We start from the raw sequence: 26,676 nt of genomic DNA, 5'->3' as shown, positions 1-26,676 counted from the left end.
AAGGAAGAAAGTAAAATTAAAACTTGAGTTCTACTATGTGTCAAACACATTTCCAAGCACATAGAAGATAGCTGCCATGCCCATTTTACAGATACAGAAACTGATACTCATAAAGTATAGATCTTAACTTACTAAGCAGACAACTCAACTGAAGCTCAGAGCTGTTTGACTGCAAAGCCCAAAGTCATTGTGTTTTCTGTCAGGAAAAATTAAGTAACAACATTCTTTTTTCTCAAGTTATACAATAACTTTCAGTTAAAAAAAAAAAAAAAACTATCACTAACAACTGAAGATAATGAGGGGTTAGGGAAGTAAGAATCACTGCATCACATCCTGAAGAGTAAATATATTTGTCATTAGCCAATGTCTGCTCTCCCTATATTCACTCTTTAACACAGGGTCAGTGACAAGGTTCATAGAGGATTCTCACAGAGTCTATAAAATGTTAAAAGGCTTTTCAACTTCCTGTTAAGAAGTAAATCAGATCTGCTACCTAAAAATGCTTAGAGCACTTTTAAGTCATAAATTTTATATTTCAGTGTGAAAAGAAAACAAAACTTAAAGATCCTATAATTTTAAGTTTGGTACAAGGATCAGAAGAAGTCAAATTATTAAATATTTTTCCAAAATAATGAGTAAGAATAAAAATATCTTGTTTTTCTTTGAATTTACTAGGTTAAAACAGTAAAGTTCAAGTTGAAATAGTTTACTATTAGTTGAAATACAGCTTATTGCTGTATTTAAAGGTAGTATAAAATTATACTTTAATTTTCACTATAAATTTTAATTTTTAATTAGTTATTAGTCTGTCATATTGGAAAACTGAACAAACTTGATAGTATTAGACTTGATAGTATTAGAATTGCTAAAAAGGTAGGAATTTATAAAATACAAATCTAATCCACTTTCAAAATTAAACAAAATGTATACCACGAACTATTATTCTGTGTCTGTGTGTGTGTGCACATGCGTGCGCACATTTACATTCTAGTAATTCAATAGAGGCCTTAAGAAAACTACTGCAAAGCTTAGGGGGAATAAAGGTTCCCTATTTATAGAAATATACCCAATTGTTCTCATTCTTCTGTTGGAATAGACATATAGGAAAAACATTCATTTATGATGTCAAGACACTGTTTCAGGCTTCTGGTTTCCACAAAATTAGGGCTGCAGAGCTTACTTGGAAGCCCACTGATCCAGAACTTTTTATTATCTAAGTTATAAAAATGTTGAATATTTATAGAGTTCCAGATACTATGTTAAGTAAAACATATTCATTTATTCATTAATTACTTATTGAGTACCTACTATGCTGACATTAATCTGATGCATCAGTATACACCAGAGAATAAAATAAAGATCCTGCTTTCATGGAGCTCCCATTCTGAGAGTGGTAAGGAAAGACAGACAAAACACAATGAAAATAAGTAAGTAAATTATGTAGACTTACATAATTTAAACCTTATACCTATAGTGGTAAGTATGCAGCAAGGAAAAAAGGGAAACCTGGAGCAGAGCAAGGAAAATGGAAAGTGCTAGGAGTAAGCATTCTAATGTTAGAGTGGTAAAGGTAGTTCTTCCTAAAAAGGTGACACTTGAACAAAGTCCCAAAGGAGAAGAGAAAGCTGGCTGTGCTAATATCTGGAAAGAGCTTTTCAAACACTCAGAGGAAGTGGCCAACCCAAGAGATGAAAACACTAAGATGTTAAACACCATTGGCAGAGGAAGAGACAGGTCACTTGAATACAAGTACAAAACCCTGAATATAAACACAGTAGATAAGCAACAATTCAAACATGCAAAGAATGTATTTTTAAATGAGAAAATTTACAAATACATATCTTAATATGGACCTTATCTAACATTACTTATTTTAGTTCCAAGAGAATTCGTAGTTACATCTTTTTAGCAAAGTGCTATACTCAAAAGAGCTCTCAGTAATTATCTGGCTGAACTCTGAATCTATAATCATCGTGCAAACTCTGCTAATTTGTATTGTCTACTTAATGCCATGCTATTTAGACTAAAGACCATCATTCCCAATCTGGAGTCATGTGTAAGAGGATACTCAACAGATATTTTTTTGGTGATGAAATCTGGATAAGCACAGAGAATAAAAAACTTTGGCCAAACAGTGTTGTTCCCCTTCTGAAACATTAAGTCACCTCTTCCAAGTAATCCTCTAGGTAACAAAGCAGAGAACATCCATAACTAAGAAAACTATAAAATTAGTACCTCAACTGAGTTTCTGTTTGTTTAAAGACATTCTTAATTTGTACATTTAGGATCAGATCAATTTCATCTGTATTCCAAGCCCTAAATAAAACATACTGAAAATAAAAGTACAAATCTTAGGAGTCAAATAGCAAACAGTTGTTTCTTTTAAAGGAAGATTTCTTTTTCCTTTCCTGAATGTGAGAAAAAATTATATCTTAGATTGCATAATAATAATCACATTTCATACCTTCTCACTGTTTTTCTTTTACTTCACATAAAATAATTCTACACATCAGTTTTAGTTATATTTTACTTATGCATGCACAGAGTTCTAATTAACATCAATGGATATGGTAACCATGCCAAGGCAACATACCATTTTAAATTTCTTGAATTAAACAATACCATATGTCTTAAAGGTGCATAGCTGAATGATAAAATTGGTCTTCCGGTTTCCTTACTGAAGGCATGAATTGATCAACTCAGAAGACATTTCAAGAAAGTTTTCCTTCCAAGCCTACATACCCTATCCTACATACCCTGTTAACTTTGCCCCTACCACCAACTTTAGCATTAGTGTATTTACTAGGCAAGGCATTATTTGCATGAGAATATACAGTACTGTGTAATCATCCTGAAACATCTTCAGTTGTTTCTACTTCATTTTGCCAAACACACTGTAAATTCCTTGAAGATAAAAACTGTTCAGGCAGGGTGCAATGGCACACACCAGTGATCCCAGCAGCTAGGGAGGCTGAGACAGGTGGATCATAAGTTCAAAGCCAGCCTTAGCAATTTAGCAAGGCCTTAAGCAACTTAGCAAGACCCTGCATCTAAATTAAAAAAAAAAAAAAAAGGTGGGGGCTGAGGACATGGCTCAGTGGTTGAGTGCCCTTGGGTTTAATCCCTGGTACAAAAAAAAAAAAGTGTTCAGCTTAATATTAATATTCATACTTCCTACAACTATTTATTAACATCTACAGTGAGATATGAGTGTGTGATGAGCATTGTAAAATTTTAAAATAAATAAAGTTCCTGGATGAGGAACTCATACACACACTAGCAGGAAAGATAAAAACAATTACTCTTGATGTGAAGTCTGTAGTAAAGGTATGTGCCAGATTTTGCATAAAAAGAGTTAACAAAAAGAGGACTTTAATACTCTTAAACTTTGCCCACCTAGATTGACCATGTCCAGTTATAACTAGAATAAAGAAATTCAAATATTTGTAGAAACAGCATCTACAGTGCCAAAGAAGATCCAAATAGAGAAAGAACTTCATCAGGAGAAGCTGATGGATAGGCTGTGATCAAATGTGTACAAGTCAAAGTGGTAAGTATCCTAACCCAGTGAAAGGTATACAAATAGTTTTTTCATGTAAGCTTTATCAGCTAATTTAAAGAAAAAAAAACAGAATAAAATGTGGATTCATCTTCAAATGAGGACAAATTGAGATTCTGAGAAATAAGGGAGTTTTAAAATTCAGGGGGGAAATATGCAAATGTTTTATGTGAGTCAGCAGAGTAAATATATTTTCCATAGTATCTGAAGCTTATTAGTATGACTTAAATTTCCAGACTAAATATAGTAAAATCTCATGTATGAAGTTGCATGATTTTCTTGAAAGGAAGCAATGAGTAGTTTACCACTTCATTCATCCTGATAAAATAGTCATTAATAATTCACCTGAATGACTGTAATTTAGAAGCCACATTTTACATTTCTATATTTTCCTTGCATGTTACAAATTTTTAATTGTTGAACTTATGTATAGTAGTCATTTTATCAACATTGTTTAAGTACCAAAAAGAATTAAAGAGTACTTTATCAATTCTTCAAAATTTAACGCAAATACTGGGGGCATGATTTTCATGTTAATGTGGACCATGAAGCTTAGAGAAAAATGTTAGACATGGGTTTGATCCAAAAAAGAATTTTCTTACTTGCAAATCTATGAGTAAAGAGAAAATTTTAAAGGCACTGCCATCATCAAGTGACAATAATGGAAGAGAGTCATTTAACTTCAATTCCATCTGATTGCATGTGAAATGTCTGACAAAGTTGGAATTCCCTGTTTTTAATTTTTTTTTTTTAAGTTTGGGTCTTCACTAGAACATCATAGCCCATACAGGGAAAAAAATTAAAAACAGACAGACTCATTTCCATTCTACATTTCACATGCAATCAAAAAGATCTGCAAATAAAAAGCTCTCCCATTCTCCTTCTTCCCCTTGGGGAGCATAGATTGCTAGGAAGATGAGAGGTAACCACTCACAAAAAGGAAGAAAAGGAGCCCTCTCTTAAATTATGATGCAGATTTTTATTTAAATACAACATTAAATATTGAAAAGAAAATAAAATTGGCATTATCTAAAAACCCAGTTTTTACATATTTCCAAAACCTCATGCTGGCCCACATCAAATTTCAAATCCAAATAAAGCATAATGAACAAAAAACAAGTCTGCAATTGCCACTCAATGAATAGCTAAATTTGAATCTATATAATCCAAAGAAACCTGAGATATTCTGGAGGAAAAAAAAGTCAAAAATTTTGTATTTTTCTTTTTCACCCAGATAAGTTAAGAAAAGGTACAGGTTTCCCCTGAATTATTTAATATCTCCTTCAGGGACAGTACTCATATATTTTAGTCATCTTGGATTCCCAGCACTTAGCAATGTGCCTGGGCAAGGGAAAGGACAAAAACTATATATGTATTGTATTTGCTTATTCAACTCTCCATTTTAATTATTTTTATTGAAATCTTCCTAAAAGACATTTCCTAAATGGTACATTTGGCTATGTTTCTTAGAACTTAGTTAAAAAATTACAATGATAACATTTGCTTAATTAATCAGTAAAGTTTTTTAAAAGAATGAATAACAATATGGTTTAAAAAACTTTCCCTTTATTACTACTCTGATCCTTTATTGCCTTTCTAGAGTTCCACATTTACATTTTTTTAAACTTTGCCTAATAATCCACTAATTCTCTGGATTTCAGACTATGAAATTACCTGATCCATCACTCCCCCAAAAGAATTTTGTTAAACACTGGCTCTGAAAACAATGCTAACTGGCAGTTTGTCTTGGGGAGTGAGAAGGGGACTGGGAAAATCTAGGTTACATGGGTTTCTTTTATTTACTTTCTTTCTTTCCCCAGCCCCCTGGTACCAGGGATATTTAATCACTGAGCTACATCCCCAGTCCTTAGCAAGGGTCTTGCTAAATTGATTGGGGCTTCACTAAGTTGCTGCGGTTGGCCTCAAACTTGCAATCCTCCTACCTCAGACTCTCAGTCATTGTGATAACATGCATGTGCCACCATGCCTGGAAATTACATGGGTTTCTTGATGCAGACCTTCTCAGAGACTTTATTATGTTGATGTCTACCACTAAATACATGATATTTTGACTCACCATTAACTTTATGCTCCATTATAAAAGGGAAAAAATGTCAAACTATGATATATCCTTATCACAATTATTTTTAGGCTGATTATCAAAATGGTAGACTATAAAAAGGTAAAACTTATAATTTATAAAATATGATAGTATGCAGTTTTTCAATTTGATGAAGAAATTTGTTTTACAGCGTAACTAGTGGAACTAATATTCCTCAGATTATAATTTGGGAAATAACAGATTTCTAATCCAAACCCCTCAAGAGGAAATTAAGACCCAAAGAAGTTGACTGACATGGTCATATACCTGATTAATGTGAGCCAGGATCTCTAGTCTGGAGTTTTCCTCCATTGATTATTCATTCATTACATTCCTTTCTTGAACCACGTTTTGTTGTATATTAATATACCCTCTATTTCTAACCCATCAGCCTGTAGCCCATTCCCACTTCATCCTCCTATCTTACACTCATCCCACTTCCTGCTAAGTATATCTATGCATTCCTTCAAAATCCTGTCATTGTGTGAAATCCTATTCCAAGAAGTGTATCATTCATTTGAGGCAGAAAGAAGCACAGTGTCTCCACAGTGAAATAAAAGAGAAAGTGTTTATAAAAACTCATTAACTATTGTATGTAATTCCTTTTATCCAATAATAGATAATAAAATATGGATCTAAAATGGCCATGTTTCTCACCAGAATGTGCATTCCTTAAGAAAAGATTATATTACTTGGCAATGTGGCAATATTTTGATACTGATACTTATTCAAGATAATGATACTTATTCATAGCAATTCATTAATCCAACACATACTTACTGAACACCTATTATGTGACACAGATAATTCCAATTGTTGAGATGTAGTAGTGAACTAAACAGATGAAAATTTCTGCCATTCTGAGTTTATTTTGCAGTAACCAAGAATTTTCTGTAAAAGAAAATGCTTTTGCCTAATCAACCCATCCCCTTTCCCAGACTTATTTGATGTCCCTCCACCCCCCCCCCACACACACTATTTTCTTCTACCTTACAATAAGGAATTAAGATTCCAAATAACAAATTTTGGGGAAATTCCAGCTAATGTAACCAGAGAATCATATCTAATTGTAAAAGACTTAACCATGTTATATAATTCTTCATTTACAGATGAAGAATAGGGAAAAAAGGTGAAAAAAACAAACAACTCTTGGGGCCAGAAAGCAAGTTGGTAGTAGAAACAAATTAGTAAATTTACGGAATATACTTCTAATCTGTTTCTTCATCAATACAATAATAAGACAGTAAAAGCTGTGAAACTTGCTGTAATGTTATCTAAAATTGCACAAGAAATATTACAAGCTAGGCATGGTGGCACATCTTTTAATCCAAGCAATTTAGGGGGCTTTGGGAAGGGGAATCCCAAGCTCCAGGCTAGTCTCAGAAATTTAGCAAAGCTCTAAACAACTTAGTGAGACCCTATCTCAAAAATAAAAAATAAAAAGGGCTAGAGATGTAGCTCCTTGGTTCAATCACAAGAACAAACATATATAATATTAATCAAATGAGATGTAATATGAATAGCTTTATCATTTTGAATCAACATACATTTCTACAATTAAAAACCATTAGAAAACTATAATTATTCTAGATTTTCTTTGTTTGCTTAAAATTAAATAATCTAATGATTTAAGTTAATATCCCATTCTTTGTTTGCAATTATGTGGTTGAACATGATAAATATGTTTACTTTTGAGGGAAATGCCTGGCATAAAAGTTACTGAGTAAATTTAAACTGTATAAATGTATAGCTCTTACTAGTCAACTAAATAACTGATACTTTCCTCACATCATGTTTTTTTAATAACATAACATATATTTTTAAATAACTAATACCAGTGCAAGCATGCTAAATGGGAAAAACAACTTAAGGAACTTAAATAAATAAAATTGGTATTTTAAATTTTCAAATAAATAATTAATTTCAAATACAAAGGCACAAAAAGTAATTAGAGATAATTTGCAATTGCATTTCAATAAATCTATTTAGAAGAATTTTAAATGAAAATGTATGTAGCAAAAGCAATCATGAGTAATTCAATCTCCAAATAAAATGTTTAGTTTGAAACTATAAACTATGAAAGACTGATAATAAAAATTCATCAAGCATCCACCATCAATATTAGTCTTTGTAAACTGTCCTTTATGGCTCATTCTTTCATTAAACTTGCGTTTGTTGAGATCAAAAGACTTCATTTTAATAAATTCTTCTATGACCTATTAGGTAACATTATTATGAATATGTTTTGATAAACATGTAATTATGTGAATTCTTCAGAGTGCAAATTGTCTAGATATTGTAATCCTTTAGAATTGTTTTAGAGCTAACAATATGTTTTATTCTTTACAGTCATTGTTAATTAACTACTGAATTTCTCAAACAAAACTAAGATTTGTTTTGTTCATCCTATTTTAACTCTGTTGCTAGCAGATATTGGTTTGTCTTTTATGATTAGTAATGAATAATACGAAGAATGTATTTGATATTGAAAATTTTAACAAAATTCACATTTAAGAAACCATATGCCCAACACCTTATTTATACAGATGTATTGTTCTAGAACAATTTAGCCTTGACTAATATGCATTATCCACAAATAGTTTTTGAAACTCTTTTGGTAATTGGATGCTGCACAGCACTCTACAATGTTAACTAAAACTTTGCCACATCATTAAGCTAGTAAAAGATTTTTTAAAAAAAAATATAGTTATATCAGAATATATTCATTAATGAACATTTTAAATATAATTTTTATAATTTTTCTTAGTGTCAAAAATATTTTCATTCATGCAAAAATGACTCATGCTTAACAGTCAACATGTTAAACTAATAACATTTTTAAAATTCTATAAAAATTTAAAACAGCAAAACAAAATGTGAAATTTTCTTTAATATTTGGGTGGTCTGCTGAAGAAAATTTAGCTGCATATAAAAACTATAAATTACTGTTAAATCATCTGTTTGGATACAAGATAAGTTAATTTATTAAAATTTGTTTTAGTTTATAGAAGGTCTACACATGAAAGACAATTTCAATGAGAGGTCCAAGCAACAAAGGGCATCAGAATCCTATTGAAAATGGAATAAGGTTTTCACTTCACAAATATTGTTTGAACATAATAAGCAGAAAAAGTTGTAGTTTGTAAATCCATGTGTTCTTAATTGGATATTCTTTACATACTTTCTAAGTTTTCACAATGTACCTAATGCTATCAGTTAAGTATCTATGCTAGGAAAGAATGTAAAACTAGTGCCATCTACTGGAAAGAGTGGATATCATTCCAACAACTAATTGCAAATTATGTTGTGAATTATGAGTTGGAATTTGTATTTTTTTTTTTTTTTTTTTTAGAGAGAGAGAGAGAGAGAGAGAGAATTTTTTAATATTTATTTTTTAGTTTTCGGCGGACACAACATCTTTGTATGTGGTGCTGAGGATCGAACCCAGGCCGCACACATGCCAGGCGAGCGCGCTACCACTTGAGCCACATCCCCAGCCCCTTGTATGTTTTTTTTAATTATTTGTTTCTCTTTCTTAAAAAGTCCTCCACAAAGCATTTTTAATGTAGTTAAACAGGTTAGGTAAGAAGAATTTGGAGGACTGATGAAATTGGAGAACGGAGGGCATTCAGGGAGTAAATTCTATTGGTGACACCAACACAGAAATCAGAAATAATGCATTCTGAACAGAATTTTCCTTTGATTTCTTATGTACCTGATAAAATAGGGTTTTATGGCATGCAGTTTGTGGCTGTAAATGAATGGACATCATTACCCTAAGTACATGTATGAAGACACGAATGGTGTGAATATACTTTGTATACAACCAGAGATATGAAAAATTGTGCTCTACATGTGTAATTTGAATTGCAATGCATTCTGCTGTCATACATAACAAATTAAAATAAAAAATTTTTAAAAAATAAAAATAGAATTTCTAAACTCAATTCAAAGAACACTTTCTGAAGAGTTTCAGAAGATCTAGTTTTTAAAAACTTCAAATTGTTTGAAAATTTGGCTTTAGGGATGTTTAGAGGTGTGTGTGTGTGTGTGTGTGTGTGTGTGTGTATGTGTGTGTGTGTGTGTGTGTGTTTATTCCTCCCCCTCACCCTAGCTCTTACCAAGAACTAAGGGGGTAGTTAATATTTTCATGACCCCAAAAGTTTGTTAACAATTAATATAAAAAGTTAATCTATCCAGGAAGTGAACAGCATGCTGCTGAGGTGATTTTTTTTTCTTTTTAGAGATAAATACATCAGTTGCTTTGAATGAACTCTCACTAGCTCAGAGTGAAGAAATAGTACTTTTTAACCATGGATGCTGCTTTAATGCATACCTATAGTGTTTCCTCTTTAAAAATGGAGAGTTTAAAAGACAAAAAAAAAAATACTAATTTTCTCAAAAAAAGTAATCAAAAAAACCAGGGTTCTTAATTCTCAGAGTAAATATAAGATGCACTTATTCATCTCCTCAGCTGATACACCAACAAAATTCAAACTGTTTGAGAGAAAAACTAAAAGCAATTTTGGATAATATACACTGTATTTGTGTTACTATCTTTTTGTTATATGTTTTACTACAATGTGGTTTATACCTAAGACATCCCCTATGTGGAATTAATACAATAAAGTGAGAAAAGAGAAATTATTTTTGACAATAAATTTAACAGCAAGCTAAACTATGAACTTTACTTTTAATCTTTCCTTATAAAGGAATCTCAAATAAATTTGTGCTCTCTGTTAAAATTATGACTTCACCTATATGTAAGCTTTCCAAATGTTTACTTATGCATTTAACAAATATTTATTAAGTGCCAGGCATTGTGCTAAGTTCTAAAGCCATAAGCTTGTGATTCATAGAGTTCTACTTATACAGATGGTATTATATGACTTTCAAACACCATTTGCAAAATATCTCTTAAAGATGTCTAAGTTATCCATTAGAAGATCATGATATAATATCTTTATAAACTACATAACAGCCATGTGGTTCTTCAATTCACTGGAGACAGTTAAATACGCCCCTGAAGTCAAGGAAGATTCACAACCATATATTATGTGCTTGATGTTAGAGAAAAAGTATAATTTATCACTATAATTAGTGACAAACACCCTCACTTGGCTGAAAAATTCTATAATATCTAGCCTACAATTATTCTTAATTTTTATCTAGCATTAAAACTATGTATAAAACTGTTTCCTAATCCCTCCTCAGATAATGGTTCAATCTTAATTTAGTGGCCAGGAATTCTAATGTTCAAATGGAAAATATTTCTATCCTCCCACCACCAACTAGAATACTTTTCTATAAGTTTGCAACATTAATTAGTAGTGAGTTTTAACATTTAATTAACCTATGACCAAAAGTTGAAACAAATAGCAGCTAATAAAATCACAGAATTTCAGATCTGAGCATACTATATAATTTTAATTCTTCATTTTAAAGATCTAGAGGTTTACTGATTTGTTCAAGGTCACACAAGTTAATGAAAGAGCCATGGTTAGAGTTTTCTGACTCCTCTTCCAGTGCTCTTTTTTAATACTTAAAGAAACTGTTAGAGGAAATTAAGAAATTCTGAGAGAAAAAAATTACCTTTAATGACAAACATAAGTGAACCATAACTCAGATGCATTTAATAAGCTCTAAATTAAAATTATACTTTATTAAAAAATAGAAAAGGAAGTCAAAGCTCAAAAATGATGGATTACTCTTCTGGGATATGGCCTTCATGCAGGTCAATCCAGTTATAATCAACTTTAAGAGCCTGTTGCAATTATTTTTTAGTTTTGGAATTATTTCATATTGAATAATTCTCAAAATTAGTAGGATACTGGCTATGGAACAAAAATCTTTTTGATCTACAGAGATTTCTGTTGCAATCAGTTTTAACCAGGGAACAGTAAATTAAAGCAAGGTTTCAAACTTTCACCTTAATTTCCTATATCTCTAATGTTGTCCTCTTCCTTCTTTACCTGTACAAAATAATAAAAACTAGAATTCTCATTTCATTTTATATTTCAAGGTTGAAATAGTTTCTATTACTGTTGAACTTAATTTCTTTACCATTTCTATATACCTAAAAGTAAAATCTTATTACAGAAATAAACAATAAAGATTCTAATATGTAGACACTAAAAGACTAACTTTCCTAACACTTGAAAAATTAAATTAAGTGGCACTTAAATGATTAAGTAATTATGAAACACTGTTTTATCCAGTTCATTTGCCATCTTAAAATGGGTGTATAAGGCCTAGATAAGAATGAAGAGTTTCTTTGGGTTTTCATCAGTACTGGGTAATAAGAATGACAGAATGTATTATTATATATTTATAGGACTCGAATTCTGGTTTAGCAGGATATATAAGTAAAATAAAGAGTTCAAAACAACAGACTGAGGTGGTTATTTCTTCAAACATAAAGTATATTTGTGGTTTCTATTTAAGTAAAAGTAGTTAAATAAAATATGGTGTAATTTTAAATGTTTTTAAAAGCATATTGTGCTGGAAAAATAAAAACCTATATGGATACAGATGCATGGATTTCCACAGTGAACCTAGTAAAGACATAGATGGTGCCTACTTCATGCCACCCAGTGTGCTAAGCACTTTTTACAACCCAAACTTTTTAATTCTCCACAGCTATCCTTTCAGGTGGGTATTATTATCCTTGTCTTACAAACAACTGAGCTAAAGTACACAGCCAGTGAGAGCAAAGCCAGATCTCAAGCCCTGTCAGTCTGAATCTAGAATGTGTATGCTTATTCACTGCACTGTAATGGTTACCTCTTAAAAATTGTCAGCTTTGTTGAATTTAACTCTGAATTATTTTGTTATCAAAACTTAAAGATATTTATATTTCAATTAAACAATTTCATCGTGAAATACATTAATTCCATGACTGTCATATCTCAAGGAATATACTGTTAGTAAGTTGTTTCTGTTAATATTTGCCCTCCTCTGTGTACAGCACATCCCATGTTACAGGAACTTTCCTGGGTGCTTTTACCCATGGATTTCTTGTTTCCCCAAAGTGAACATAACATAGGGCCATGGAAAAGTTCCATATGGCACAGGTACTACAGTGGTTAAAGGTACTCTTTCCAGCTCATATACAATGCAACAGACAAAGCTAATGCATCACCTTTCTTTTCAAACCTACTACCAAGACCACTAAATTCAGAATCTCCTGACACCATCCAGCCTCAAACTCCTCCAATATACTGTATGGTGGGAGTGCAGGTAATATGGGGCCAATGCAGATACTGAGAAGAGTGGTGAGGGCCTCCATGGTTTAAGCTGCATTAGTCACCATAAATAGACAAAAAAAAAAAAAAAAAAAAAAAAAAAAACCTACTTTAAACAAGTTACTTGCTATTCAGATATAACCTCAAGACAAATGCCTTATCTTCCCTTCCAATTAAGTGGCCATTCAGCCCCTCTCAAAAACACCTGGAAAACGAGCACTGACCTTTCCCCACACTAAAACAGTCTTTTTAAATACAAATGGAAGTCATATTATTCTCTGTCTATTCCCCAAAATTTAAATTCCTTAGAACATAATCTATAGCTCTTCATGATTTGGCTTCCTGTCCTTCCTCATCTTTTGTACTTCCCCTTCCCCTCCTAAACTTCCTATAGTAAATAACCCATATTTTCTGAACACATATTGCTCTTTCAGGCCTTCATGTTTTACCCATGCTACTCAGTATGTTAGAGATATCCTGAACCCTCACTGGCCATAGGGCTAAGGACAGTTAGCCCTGTCCTTAGGGCTAACTCACAGTCTGAGATTCAGCTCAAGTAGAACCTTTCTTGAACTTCAGAAACCTTACCTCCCTTCCAAAATTTCTTCCCCTAAAACGCTAGGCCCATCCACCTCTGGATTCCCACAATACCCCAGGCATAAATACTTCTATTATCAAACCTTTCAAAAGTCCTCACACACTTCAATCACTACTTTGAACTCTTTGAAAGAAACTGACTTTATCTTGTATATCCTTGTATCCTCAGTGCTTAACACAATGTCTGGCACTCATAGTTAAAACTCAATAAATATTTAACAAGTTAGAATCAGATTCTCTGTCCAATGTAGTAATAGAGATGCTCATTAATGTAAATGTAAGTTATAATAATATTAAAAATAAAATATTTGGTTTTCATAATAAAATTGAAGTATTAAACTAATAGGCACATAGGAAATTTTGGACTTTCATACTTTATTGTTTTAAATGCTCAAAATCACATTTTTAAAAAGTACAGTGGTTCTAATTTAAGAATCAACTGACACATGCTATTTTACTTCTGTTTATTTGGTAATTGTTAAATAGAGTATATTTTATTTTAAACTACAATAAATGTACATTATGCCAAAGTTGGTCATTTATTTTTTTTCCCCTAAAGGATGCCCACATGTAGCACGAAAAGTGTTTTCGTTATCCTTTAACAAGATGAATGTCTTATTTTGTATGATTTGGGGCAGTTTCTCACTGAGCTTCCGCCTCTTATGAACATTATGATTTGCAGATGTGTAGTGTGCAAAGAACAGGAAGATATCATGAAATATTAGTGATGATTGTATACTGGACAAAGAAACTGGACAGTGTTTCCAAGAGCTTAAGAATTATGGAAATGAATGCCACTCAAGTAGAGTGGTGATTTATAACCAATTTCCGTGTTCAAATTAGGACTCAAATAAAAGAAAAGGAAATTTAGTAAAGCAAGGTGGTGTATCATTTCCTGCAGCAGAAACACCCACACAGACCAGTGCCCTCACTATGTACAGTACAAGAAGCAGCAACCTGAGGGAAGCCCACAGGCTCGCAGGGCCACTGGCTGGCTCTTTGTCACCAAATGCAGCAGGTTGAATGCAGACATCACTGTAATATCTTCACCAACAAAACGAGAGGCAAAGAACAGGGGCAAGAGCTGAGTAAGAGAAAAAAAAAAAAACAAATTAACACAACACGAATGTTAAACACATTCATTGAACAATTTACAGTTATGATTTTATCTGGAACTGAACATACATACACACACAGTGCTAATAAATTTCAAATGTCTATTTTTCAGACAGTGAGCTTATTTTCCACCCAGGCTTATTTATATCTTATGAATAAAACACACACCATATAATAGCAGTGTAATCTGCAAACACATTTTGCAAGAAGTTGAAGTTTAAAATAGTTGAAAGGAATTAGGTTTAGTGAGTTCATAACATGTGACAGGAACTGTCTGGAGCCTAATATACACATTGTATCATATAATTCTTACAATAAACCTAGGAAGTAGGTTTTATCCTCCTAGTACATATGTGAGAAACCTAGGCTCAAAGGTCCAAGGGCACAAACCAAATAACCAATGGAAAAAGGATTAGAAAACCTTGTTACATCTGACTGCAAAGCCATATTCTTGCCTTATACCATGCTGCCTTTTCCCAGCAATTATTTTCAAGTCTCCCTTCCTGGAGAAGACTGTAAAATATTGTGAACTTAAGAGACTTCTTTTGTTAGAGTTTCATTTTTTAAAAATAGAATCAAAAAACCTAAGGGGAACTAAGAGAATTCACGGCAGAAACCGAGTTAAGTTAGAATAAAACATGAACAAGAATTTTCATTCTATTTTATGATAAATTCTAAATAAATTTCTGTGAAAAAACACTCAAGACCTAGTATTAAAAAGGCTAAAAATATTTTTCTAAAGTCTTTGGAAATGAATCATGTGGAAGAATCTCAAAACCATATGAATATTAAGCTTCAGAGAACAGTTCAGTTCTTAGGATTTTTGTGAAAGTTTTAAACAATATTGTAATTGGTAAAGATTAACTTCAAATGAAAACGGAAAAGTGCTATATTAATATAAACTTCTTATTGTTATTTAAAATTAGTATTTTAATTAGCTTTAACTACCAAATGTCAAAAAATGGTTGTAAAATTAATGTCTTGTTCATTTCCTGACCACCATGTCCATTCCCCTTCCATCCACCCACCCCCAATCCACCCGCAAATAAAAACCTGTTCCTGGACTTTTCTGACCTACTTCAAGAACAAACACATAATAAACAGTAATGTATTTTACCAAATCACTCTGGAGTATATCTGACAGAAATCTGCTTGTATTAACATGCCTGAACTCTGACTTCTCCAAACTAAACTCACTACGAAACTAAAACATTTTTGTGTTCCCAACTGGAGACAAAGGAGAGGAAGAGGGAAGGTAAGTCTCACAATGCACAGCCTGAAAGAACCATTAAACATAAATAAACATGTCATTTTCACGAGTGACTGCAGAGCAGGGGAAAGAGCATGCCTTTGGAGCAGACTACTGACTAATAAAAGATCAAAGGTCTATACCTCCCAACACTATAAATAAAAATGTATTTTTTCCATGAGACCCTTCTCTGCAAGGAATAAAGTGTTCACGGTAAATGTAATTACTTAGCAAAGCTGTAGCCTCATTGTGCTCTCACAGCTGACCATAAAACGTCTTCCTATTCTGTTTCATCAACCGCTCGCTGTACCAGGCAGCCTGGGTGCCTACCGATCACTGTGGCCATCTGGCTTGTGTCAAAGCCAGCACACAGGAAGAAAGGCAGTGATGTCACTCTGCAGGTCAGGCAAAGAACAAAGATGCATTCTGCAATTAAAAGCTGAGGGCCGCAAATACCCAGGACCCTCCACCATGATATGACTGGGTGATTTAATGTTCTGACTTCATTGCCTTTTTTTTTCTACCCAAATAGCCAGAGCTCCATCTAGTGGCAAATTAGTTTTGCCCAGTTTTTTAATAGACGCAGAAAGTGTTAAATTAGCATCAACAAAGTGGAGCAACTAAAGTGACTACTTTTAGAGCAGCTTAGATTTTTTTATACTTAAGAATGTAAAAAGCACAATCTGTCACAGTGTTCTTCCTTGTTAAATCCTACAATGAATGTATTTCATAAATTAGGATTTGATACAACCCTAATTGTTTCAATGTTCACAGGATAGGAGAAGAAGCAGATAAGTTTACAAAATACATAAAGTGGTATTACTCACACACTACCCTGAAAATATGTAGCTGAGATGTAAAGAGAAAATCAGTTCTAAAGAATATGTACACACATCTGGATGCCTTGGTTACATCAAACCCATAATCTTATACTTGCACATACACACACACACACACACCAAAAAAAAAAAAAAAAAAAAAAAAAAGTAGTAAACGTGGCTCAAGCATGTGACATCAGGAGCAAATGTTCTCCAGAACAGAAAAAGTAACACTTTTATGCTGAAATATTTCAACAAAATTATTTTTTAGTTAATGTTTCCACCTAATTATGTTTATAAAAATAAAATATTTTTGTCAAAATACATCTAAAATACATAATATGATTGTGTGAAAGATGTGTTTGTGTGAACTATGGAGCCAGACTGTCAATGTTTCAATATTGACCTTGGACAAGTTAGCTTTCCCTCACAGTGCCTCAGTTTCTTCAACTCTAAGATAACCATTAAGTAAATTATTCAGTTAAAAATTCCTAGAACAACTCCTGGAACATAGTATATGCTCAGGAAATGTTAGTTGCTACTATTATTATTTAAATATGTTAGATATTTGCTAAATTTAAATTACATGAATTCAAAAATTCTAACTGTCCATTTATATACCTAACCATATTGAGAGATAGCAGATCATTCTCCAAAGAATCCTATTTAGGCCAGAAAAGTTACTATTCATTCTTCCATAGTAAAGTATTCTAAATAAAATCACAGGATAAAGAAATCCTAAAGATAAAAGTTAACTAAGCACTGACAGGTGCCAGGTAGTATTCTAAGCACTTCACATTCATCAGCTTTTTTAATGTTCACAGCCTTAGAGATAATACCGCTTTTTTTTTTCCATTTTAGCTATACAGACTGAAGCTTAGGAAGGTTCAGTACTTTGCTTAAGGTCTTAAAGTTAGGAAGGGAAACAGACCCTAAGTAACTGGGTAATGTAATTGGCACATTTGAACCTAGGCCATATAGTTCTAGGGTCAGTGCTCTTGACCATTACACAACTGAAAAGGAAAAGCTTTAGGAATACCAACCCATTCTGCATACTCTGATTCTATGTTTCTCTGCTAGATAGTGTGGCTGACAATTAACAAGTAATAAGAAAACATAGTTCAAGATTATTTGAGAATCTTCTCACTGAGAGGAAAAAGTAGGGAATTAAGTGAAAAGTCTGAGATGCTCAGATTTCTGCACTTCCTCTTTTCATTTCCACCAGATACAACTTTAACTTCTATTTCACCTTCAAAAATTTTCTCTAAATATCTTGGACATACCTTCAGGATATATCCTAAGGATTATAAAACTCACTGCACTTTAATCTACTAAAACTTAAATATGTCCATGATATAGGAAAACAACAGCAAATTCCCCATCCCTCTACACCACCCCTCAAAAAAATCCAAGTGTCAATTTGGCAGCTTTCTTCCTATTATTCTTTTTGAACCACCTGAGTGAAGATCCTAGCCAGAAACAATTCTAGTACAAAAAGAGTCATGCTTTTTAACTATATATAATTAACTCTGTCTGGAGTGATGCTTCAAAACCCCTTTCTGTCCTATAACCATCCCACAGAACATGTTCTGATAAATCTTTTGGGTAAAGTTCAAATTCCTAAACAGAGCATCTAAAGTTGTACATCTAGCTGCCGCCTAACTCTTCAGCATCTCTCACGGCACCTCCACATCTCACCCCGCCCCGCACTCCTACCATACCAACATGCTCCTTATTCCCCAAATAGGCTCACAGTTTCCTAATTCCACCTCCACATCTTCATATCATATCATTACTCTCTTTTGCCACTTCTCCCAGCTCCCACCACTCCCAGCTTCTCCAAGAACACCCAATGTGCCAGGTACCCCCCTGGCAACGTTAAGGGTACTGATTTGCTCTCGTTACTTCCTCTTAAGGTCAGGGACAGTATCTTTTTCATCTTTATACCCCAGGACCTGGCACATTACAGCCATTCGTTTTATAGAGTGAAAGACTCATCATGTAAACGACAGTTTCTATGGAATGGGATCATCATTTCCAATGCTAGAGTCTGTCTGCTCAATCTGTTATTTATACAATTACTAGCAGTTTCTATGAAGAGGTGAAAAGTTAAAAATGCAACTTGACTTGAATCCAAAGATAATTCAAATTCTCTGTTATGGTCAAAATTTTTCACTTCTCCATCTTCTTCCCCCAGAATTCCAATACCCCAAAATTCAACTAAAGTTAGTTTGGTAACACTAAAGTTTGTTTTTTCTTTCTACTTTTATCCCTGTAGTTGGACAATGAACTACCAAGGAGAGATGGTATACACAGGGAATCCAGAGAACTCACAAAGTTGATAATTAGCTTCAGAATACATGAGCTGACTGTAACAGTGGGCTTCAAGTGTCAAACCTAAAGGTCAAATACCTTTCCAATAAATGCCAAAGGAATGTCTACATCAGTGGTTTTCCACAAGCTAGTAAAATGTTCCCCCAAAACCGCAGTAACAAACAGAGAGTTGGCAAATTTGAATTTTGTCAAGTAAGGACATTAAAAAAAAAAACCTACAAAACTTTAAATTCATCATATAAGAAAGATTACATTAACACCATCAAGAACTAAGCAATCGAGAGAAAAAATATTTTTTTTAATTGTTGTGCTTCAGATTGAACCCAGGACTTGGTACATGATAGGCAAGGGCTCTACCAATGAGCTATATCTCCAGCCCAAGAACATTCTTTTAATTTATTTATTTAGAATATATTTAGTTTTGTGGGAGAGAAGTTTCATTTTTAGTATTGTTCTCACTAATCTAAATGTATACTATAAAAGTTATATAAAAAATATTGTTCTTATTAATTAGTTCTTATTGTTAGATAAAAAATATTGTTTATTGAGTGAATTGATCAATCATTTAACTACTGCTTAAAATCATCAGCCAACTGGTAGAACTTGGCAAACCTTTTGTTAAAAGGAGCTCCCTCTGTTATTGTATTTCTTTTAAGAAACACCAGAACCCTGTTACTGAGGAATTCCTAGTCAATCTTCCAAACTGCTTAGAGTTGAATGATTTTAAGATATGGATTTTTAAGTTATGCAATCCCTAGTACTTGGAGAACAATTTATCAGGTGCTGATGAACTATACAAAGATGTAAAACATTGTCTATGCTGTCAAAAAACATGTAAGACTAAATGGGAACAGTAGACATGACCTTTGCCAAATGTCATGACAGATAGAAATAAAATGCTACAGAATTTCAGAGAATTACTTCCAGTTTTAGGAAAAGGGGCAGCAGGGATACATGGGGGCTTGTTACCAAAGAAAAGATGTATGAAAGAGGACTTCTTTTGTTTTCTTTTATTTATTTTTTTAATATTTATTTTTTAGGTGTAGGTTGACACAACACAATGCCTTTATTTTTATGTCGCTGAGCCACAATCCCAGCCCCTGTTTTATTTTTGTATTTCTAGGATTACCCTTTCTCAACCATTTTGATATCAGGAGCCTTTAGACTTCAGAAAAACTGTCAAGAACTCCAAATACCTTTTGTTTATATAGTTTATGTAATTAATTAAAACAGAAAAATTTTAAATATTTGCTGTTGGATTAGAAATAACAACAGTAAATAAAAATAGCTTGAAAATAACTTTTAAGGAACTGTAAAATTTTATTTTTTAAGCTGAAATACATTTACAAAAATGACATTTAGTAAAAAATATCTATATTACCCAAACAACAAATATATATATACAATGGGAATTTTTATATTTTGCAAATCTTTTTAATATCTTAACAAAATCTATTTGCAAATCTGTTTAACAGCTTAATAAAATAATTGGATAATCACTTCTACAATCAATCTGATGTGATGATACATTGTTTTGGTTGAAATACATTTGTGAAGAAAATCTAGTAGCTGGAAAAGGGAAGAGTATTTTAATAATAGTTTCAGATAATTGTAGACATTCTTTATCATCACACCAAAGATCAACAAGTGATAGTCTAAAACCATATCAAAGAAATTCTCACACTCATCATATGACTAATGGTGTAACACATTTAAGCTATTTTGAATAGACATACGCTTGCCTAATTTTATGACATCATACAAAGTTCATTTGGAAAGTACTGGTTCACTGGGTTATACAGATCTTTCATATGGTGACACACTTCAACACATGGTACTAAAAAATCATATTCAGGGCTGGGGATGTGGCTCAAGCGGTAGCGCACTCGCCTGGCATGCGCATGGCACTGGGTTCGATCCTCAGCACCACATACAAATAAAGATGTAGTGTCCGCCGAAAACTAAAAGATAAATATTAAAAAAAAAATTCTCTCTCTCTCTCTTTAAAAAAATAATATTCATTAATATCACTACTGATTTCATCAGAAAATTTTCTAAATAATGAGAAACTATTATGCTTACAATAGTAGATATGTTTTCCAAAAATTTTTAACCTGAAAGCTCACTTTTTCTAATTGACAAAAGTAGTGCCAGTGTTTTCCAAGAACCAATTTGTTCATTTTTGAGAAAAATGCCCCCCAAATACCATGGTTTGTCTATCATTCTTTTAAGTAAAATAGTATCTCCAACAATTGCATAAGTGCTTTTCCTGAAGACAACCAGTGTGCTTTAGTACCCAGAAGCACTTTACAAAAATATAGTTTCCATTTCTGCACATAGAATATTAAAAAGATATGTATTCGGTCAACAAAATTTAATAAAATATAAATGTTTGTTAATGCATCATCTTAAGTGAAATTACCCTTTTTTCCGACTGATGCAGTGTTGCTGACAAACAAAATGACAGTGAAATTTGTTGCTTTGTTTCATACTAAGAACCAGCAGGGTTACCCACTCTTGCTTTTGCAACATTAATGAAAACATCCAACAGTGAAAAAAGCAGTTAGTGTTAGTATCAAAATAGTTTTGGCTTCATAAATCCTTGAAAGGGTCTCAAAGACTCCAAAGATCCACAGTTCACACTTTGGAGAACTGTTTTGAAAACTGCTGGTCTGGTAGGTGGTCTGTCACATAGTAAGTGCACAATGTTTAAAAGTATTTGTTGAATAAATGAATAACAAATTGAGGAATACATTTACAATTTCTCCCATAACAGTTAGAAAACAACAAATGAAAAATAATATCTACTAGTAGACTTTAGATCCCTTGCCACTTCTGAAGCGATCAGTATATTTCCTATTTCATCATATTAGTGAAAAAATTAAAAATTTTGCAGTATTTTATCAAGCTCAGGAAGACTAGTTATGGCAGATTTCTGAAAGTAACAGAATACTGAAAACCAGTCTTCTCAGTATCACTTTAAGAAATCCACAAAAACATGTCCTGCTAAGGGATATGAAAAAAAATATGAATTTATGTTATCTGCAGACAGGGATAATTATTTCATTAATAAGTCCACTCAATATTTACTGAATCCATATCATGTATATGGTACTATTAATTCATGTAATGCCTACCAATGAAAACCTACTAGTATAATAACCAGGAAATCGGAAATGCTTGAGAATAACAGAATTGCATCATTAAATAAGTTTAACAACTAGCCAAAGTCTTAGACACAACTACTACCTTAGAAGTCACCACCTACCAATAGTAAAATATTAGTCATGAGGTATCTTGCTGAAAATTGTATTTAAGTGCCAAAGTTTGAGAACACAATAAAAAAAACTAGATGGGTTTAGAATTACCTCTAATGTCACTTTCATTTACTAATCTTCTGGAATATTTTCTTGAACGGGAGAGAAAAGAGCAGAGTTAGATCTAGTACTAGGCACTGAATATCATGTGCAGCCTATACCATCTATTTCACAACCTATAATCAAATCTCCATAAAACTATGTGACTATGTTGCCATTTGTCATGTATATGACAGGGGTAAAAAAGTGAGAGAAACAAATTTTCCGTTTTCTAAATAGGAAAAGAGATAAAGAGACTTACCAAAGGCAAAGTCAGATAGCTAGTTTGAAGAAATACATTGTCTATATATTGCAGCATCTACATTTTCTTTATTATTAGGTTCACATAAAAAGTAGCTCTGTGGTAGAGCACCTGCCTCCCACATGTGAGGCACTGGGTTCCATCCTCAGCACCACATAAAAATAAATAAAGATATTGTGTCCATCTACAAATAAAAAAAATGGAAAAAGGTAAGAAATGAACATAAAGAAGTGTATCTAATACTGACAATGCAAGAGTGACACTATGTCCATTGAAAAGGTATACCAATTGTATAACTAAAATAGAATGTAGACAAAAGCTCAACTTCTAATGTAAAATATTTTAACTTTTACATTTACTATTAAATATAAATTTAGTGTTTATATTTATTATAACATTATGATTTAATATTTTATATTACATATACAGGGCATCTTTTTTCAGAATTTCTTCTTTCATAACTGGATATTATCTGTTAAATAAAATTATAAAAGTAACTACTGGAGAATGATTCATAAACATCACTTCCAAAGAGTGAAACATATACAGGGAGGGGTGAAGATGGTGGCTGCTGCTTCCCATCTCAGGTTCCCCATGTGCAGGTTTTTGATGAAAATAAAGCTTAAGCCAGGCATGGTGGTGCACATTTGTAATCCCAGTGACTCAGGAGGTTGAGGCAGAAGAATTGAGAGTTCAAAGCCAGTTTCAGCAGCTTAGTAAGTCTCTAAGCAACACAGTGAGACCATGTCTCAAAACAAAAAAAATGTGCTGGAGATATGGCTCAGTGGTCATCCCTAGTACCAAATAAATAAATAAAGCTTATAGATGAAAGAAATAAAATAAATAAAAGATGCAAGGCATCAAATGGACTGTTTTGTCTAAAGAAAAACCTGTTAATCCTGGCTGAGTAATCCTATGCCTGGGACTATAAACCAGATATCTAAATCTATTTTAAAAGATATTTTTTGTCTGTTTAACTTATCTTTCCCATCCACCTTACAAAACATTTTTAAATTTTATTTTTATTGTTGCATAATTATGCGTAATTGTTGGATTCACTGCAGTATATGTGTACTTGGACATAATAAAATTTGATCATTTTCATTTCCCGGTACCTCCTTTTGTCCCCTCCTCCTCCCTCCTCTTGGTTCCCTACTTCTACTCTATTGGTCTCCCTTCTATTTTCAGGAGAGCCCCTTTTTTCTTTCTTCTCTCTAAAAACATGTGGCCCTTAAATTTCTGAGTCTGGCTTATTTTGCCTAAATAATGCTCTCTAGTTCCATCCATTTTCCTGTAAATAACATAATTTTGTCCTTCTATATGGCCAAATAAAACTCCATTGTGTATATATACCTCATTTATCCATTGATATGCTGCCAGACCTAGGCTGGTTCCATAAGTTGGCAACTGTCAATTTCATTGCTATGAACATGGGTATGCATGTATAGCTACAGTAAGCTGACTTTGATTTTTTTGGATGAATACTTAGGAGTGGTATAGCTGGGTCATATGGGGATTTCATTCCTAGTTTTGGGGGGTTTTTTTAGGAACTTCCATACTGATTTCCATAGTGATTGTACTAATTTATATTTCCACCAATAGTATATAAGAGTTTCTATTTCCCTGTATCCTCGACAGAATTTATTGTTATTTGAATTCTTGATGATTGCCATCCTGGAGTAAAATGAAATCACAGTGTAGTTTTGATTTGCATTTCCCTATTAGCTAAAGACACTGAACATTTTTGCATTTGTTCAATTTGTAATTGTAATTGTAATTGTCTGATAAGTTCATCTGAACATTTATTGAATGGATTATTTGTTGGTTTCTTTCCCTTTTTTGGTGTTGAGTTTTTTGAGTTCTTTATATATTCTGGATATTAATCCTCTGTCAGAAGAGTAGCAGGTAAGATTTTTCTCCTATTTTGTAGGCTCTCAGTTCATGTTTTTTTATTGTTTCTTTGCTACGCAGAAGCTTTTTACTTTGATGCCATCCAATTTCTTAATTTTTGCTATTACTTTCTGGGCTTTAGAAGTGCTATCAAGAAGTCATTGCCTATACCTACTACTGGATTGTTTCCCCTGTGTTTTCTACTAGCAGTTGCGAAGTTTCTGGCCTAATTACTAGGTTTTTGATACATTTTGAGTTGACTTTTGCACAAGATGAGAGATAGGGATCTAGTTTCATTCTTCTATATATGAATATCCAGTCTTCCAAGCACCATTTGTTTAAAAGGTTGTCTTTTCTTCAATGTATGTTTTCAGCATCTTTGTTAAGAATCACATGACTGTATCTGTGTGGGTTTGTCTTTGTGTCTTCTATGGTGTTCCATTGGTCTATGTGTCTGTTTTCATGCCGGTATCATGATGTATTTGTCAACGTATCTCAGTAGTATAATTTTAAATCAGATACTGAAATGCCTACAGTATTACTCTTTTCACTCAGAACTGCCTAAGCTATTCTGAATATTTTGCTCTCCCATATGAATTTTAGGACTGTTTCTGTGAAGAATATTATTGATATTTTGATGGAGATTGCAATTGAATCTGTGGATCACTTTTGGTAACATGGCCATTTTAACAGTATTAATTCTGCCTACCCATGAACATGGGAGACCTTTCTATTTTCTAGCACCTTCTTTCATTTCTTTTTTCATTGTTCTGTAGCTTTTGCTGCAGTGGCCTTTTATCTCTTCGGTTAGCCTTATTCTGTTTTATTTATTTATTTATTTTGAGGATTTTACAAATGGAACAGTTTTCCTGATTTCTTTCTTAGTGGACTCATTCTAGGTGTTCAAAAAGGCTATAAATTTTTGTATGTTGATTTTGTATTTGGCTATTTTGCTGGATTTGTTTATCAGCTCTAGAAGTCTTCTGTTGAAATGTTTAGGATCTTCTACGTGTAGGATCACCTCATTACAGTGAGAAGATCACCTCATTACAGTGATAATTTGACTTCTTCCTTTCCTATTTGTATCTTTTTATTCCCTTCTCTTGTTTAACTGCTCTGTGTAAAATTTAAAGCACTATATTGATTAGGAATGATAAAAGTAGACATCTTTGTCTTGTTCCTGATTTTAGAAAAAATGCTTCCAGTTTTTCCCCATTCAAGGCTTTGGGTTTGTCATGTGTAGCCTTTATAACGTTGAGGTTAAGTTCCTTCTATCCCTAATTTTATTGGGGTTGTTATTATGAATGAGTGCTAAATTTTGTTAAAAGCTTTTTCTGCATATATTGAGGTAATCAGGTGATTTCTGTCTTTGGTTCTATTTACATTGACTGATTTGTATATATCAAACCCTCCTTGCATCCCTGGAACAAAACCAACTTGATCATGATGTATACTTTTTGTAATGTGTTACTGAATTCTATTTCCTAGTATCTTGTTAAGGATTTTTGCATCTATGCTCATCAAGGATACTGATCTATAGTTTTATTTCCTCCATGTGCTCTTATCTGGTTTTAGTATCAGGTTTCAACTTGGTTCAATTTGGGTAGGGTGTATATATCTTGGTATGCATCCCTTTCTTCTAGATTTTCTACGTTATTGGGACATAAGTTTTCAAAATAGTCCCTAGTGATCCTGTAGATTTCCATAATGTCTGTTGTGATATCTTCTTTTTCCATCTCTAATTTTATTAAGTTGGATCTTCTTTCACTAAGAAATCATTTTAATGAGTTAAATATAAGCCCTAAGACATGTCCTTAAATCATATTTAAAATATTACAATCAGAACTTTGTCACCATTCTAGGAACAGAAAGTTTCAGCACTGGAAATTGTAAATAAATGTTTGTTATATCAGAATTTTAGCAACCCTCCCTCCAAGTTAACTTTCTATTGCAGAAAATAAGAAATGTGATCTGATATAGTATATAACAGAAATTTTACAAAATGAACCTCACCAAAAAGTAAATCTTTGTGACCTCTATCAACTACTTGACAAGTATTGGTCTTGAGAGGGATAAGTCCAAAAGAAGTTCATAAAGTGAAAGAAATAAAATATTTTGCATAATGTTCTTTCTACTTTGTCCTACTATGA

At 32.7% G+C, this 26,676-nt stretch overlaps 1 protein-coding gene across 3 annotated transcripts in view; it reads right to left on the bottom strand.

Annotated features, from left to right (window-relative positions):
• Positions 1-26,676, bottom strand: part of Msrb3 (methionine sulfoxide reductase B3) — a 168,895-nt gene that overhangs the window by 124,656 nt on the left and 17,563 nt on the right. For 2 of the 3 annotated variants that reach the window (XM_076854829.2, XM_076854830.1), the window contains exon 2: positions 14,459-14,585. The exons of the other annotated variant lie outside the window; for it this stretch is intronic. In XM_076854829.2, the coding sequence (XP_076710944.1) occupies positions 14,459-14,534 (76 nt within the window). In that variant the 5' untranslated portion in view covers positions 14,535-14,585. The remainder of the gene's footprint in view (positions 1-14,458; positions 14,586-26,676) is intronic. 3 annotated transcript variants of the gene reach the window in all.

Source organism: Callospermophilus lateralis, chromosome 4 (genome assembly GCF_048772815.1).
Source record: "Callospermophilus lateralis isolate mCalLat2 chromosome 4, mCalLat2.hap1, whole genome shotgun sequence".
In the NCBI taxonomy this organism is placed as follows: domain Eukaryota; kingdom Metazoa; phylum Chordata; class Mammalia; order Rodentia; family Sciuridae; genus Callospermophilus; species Callospermophilus lateralis.
The sequence above is the reverse complement of the archived record's forward strand: the minus strand, read 5'-3'. Positions and strand labels throughout refer to the sequence as shown.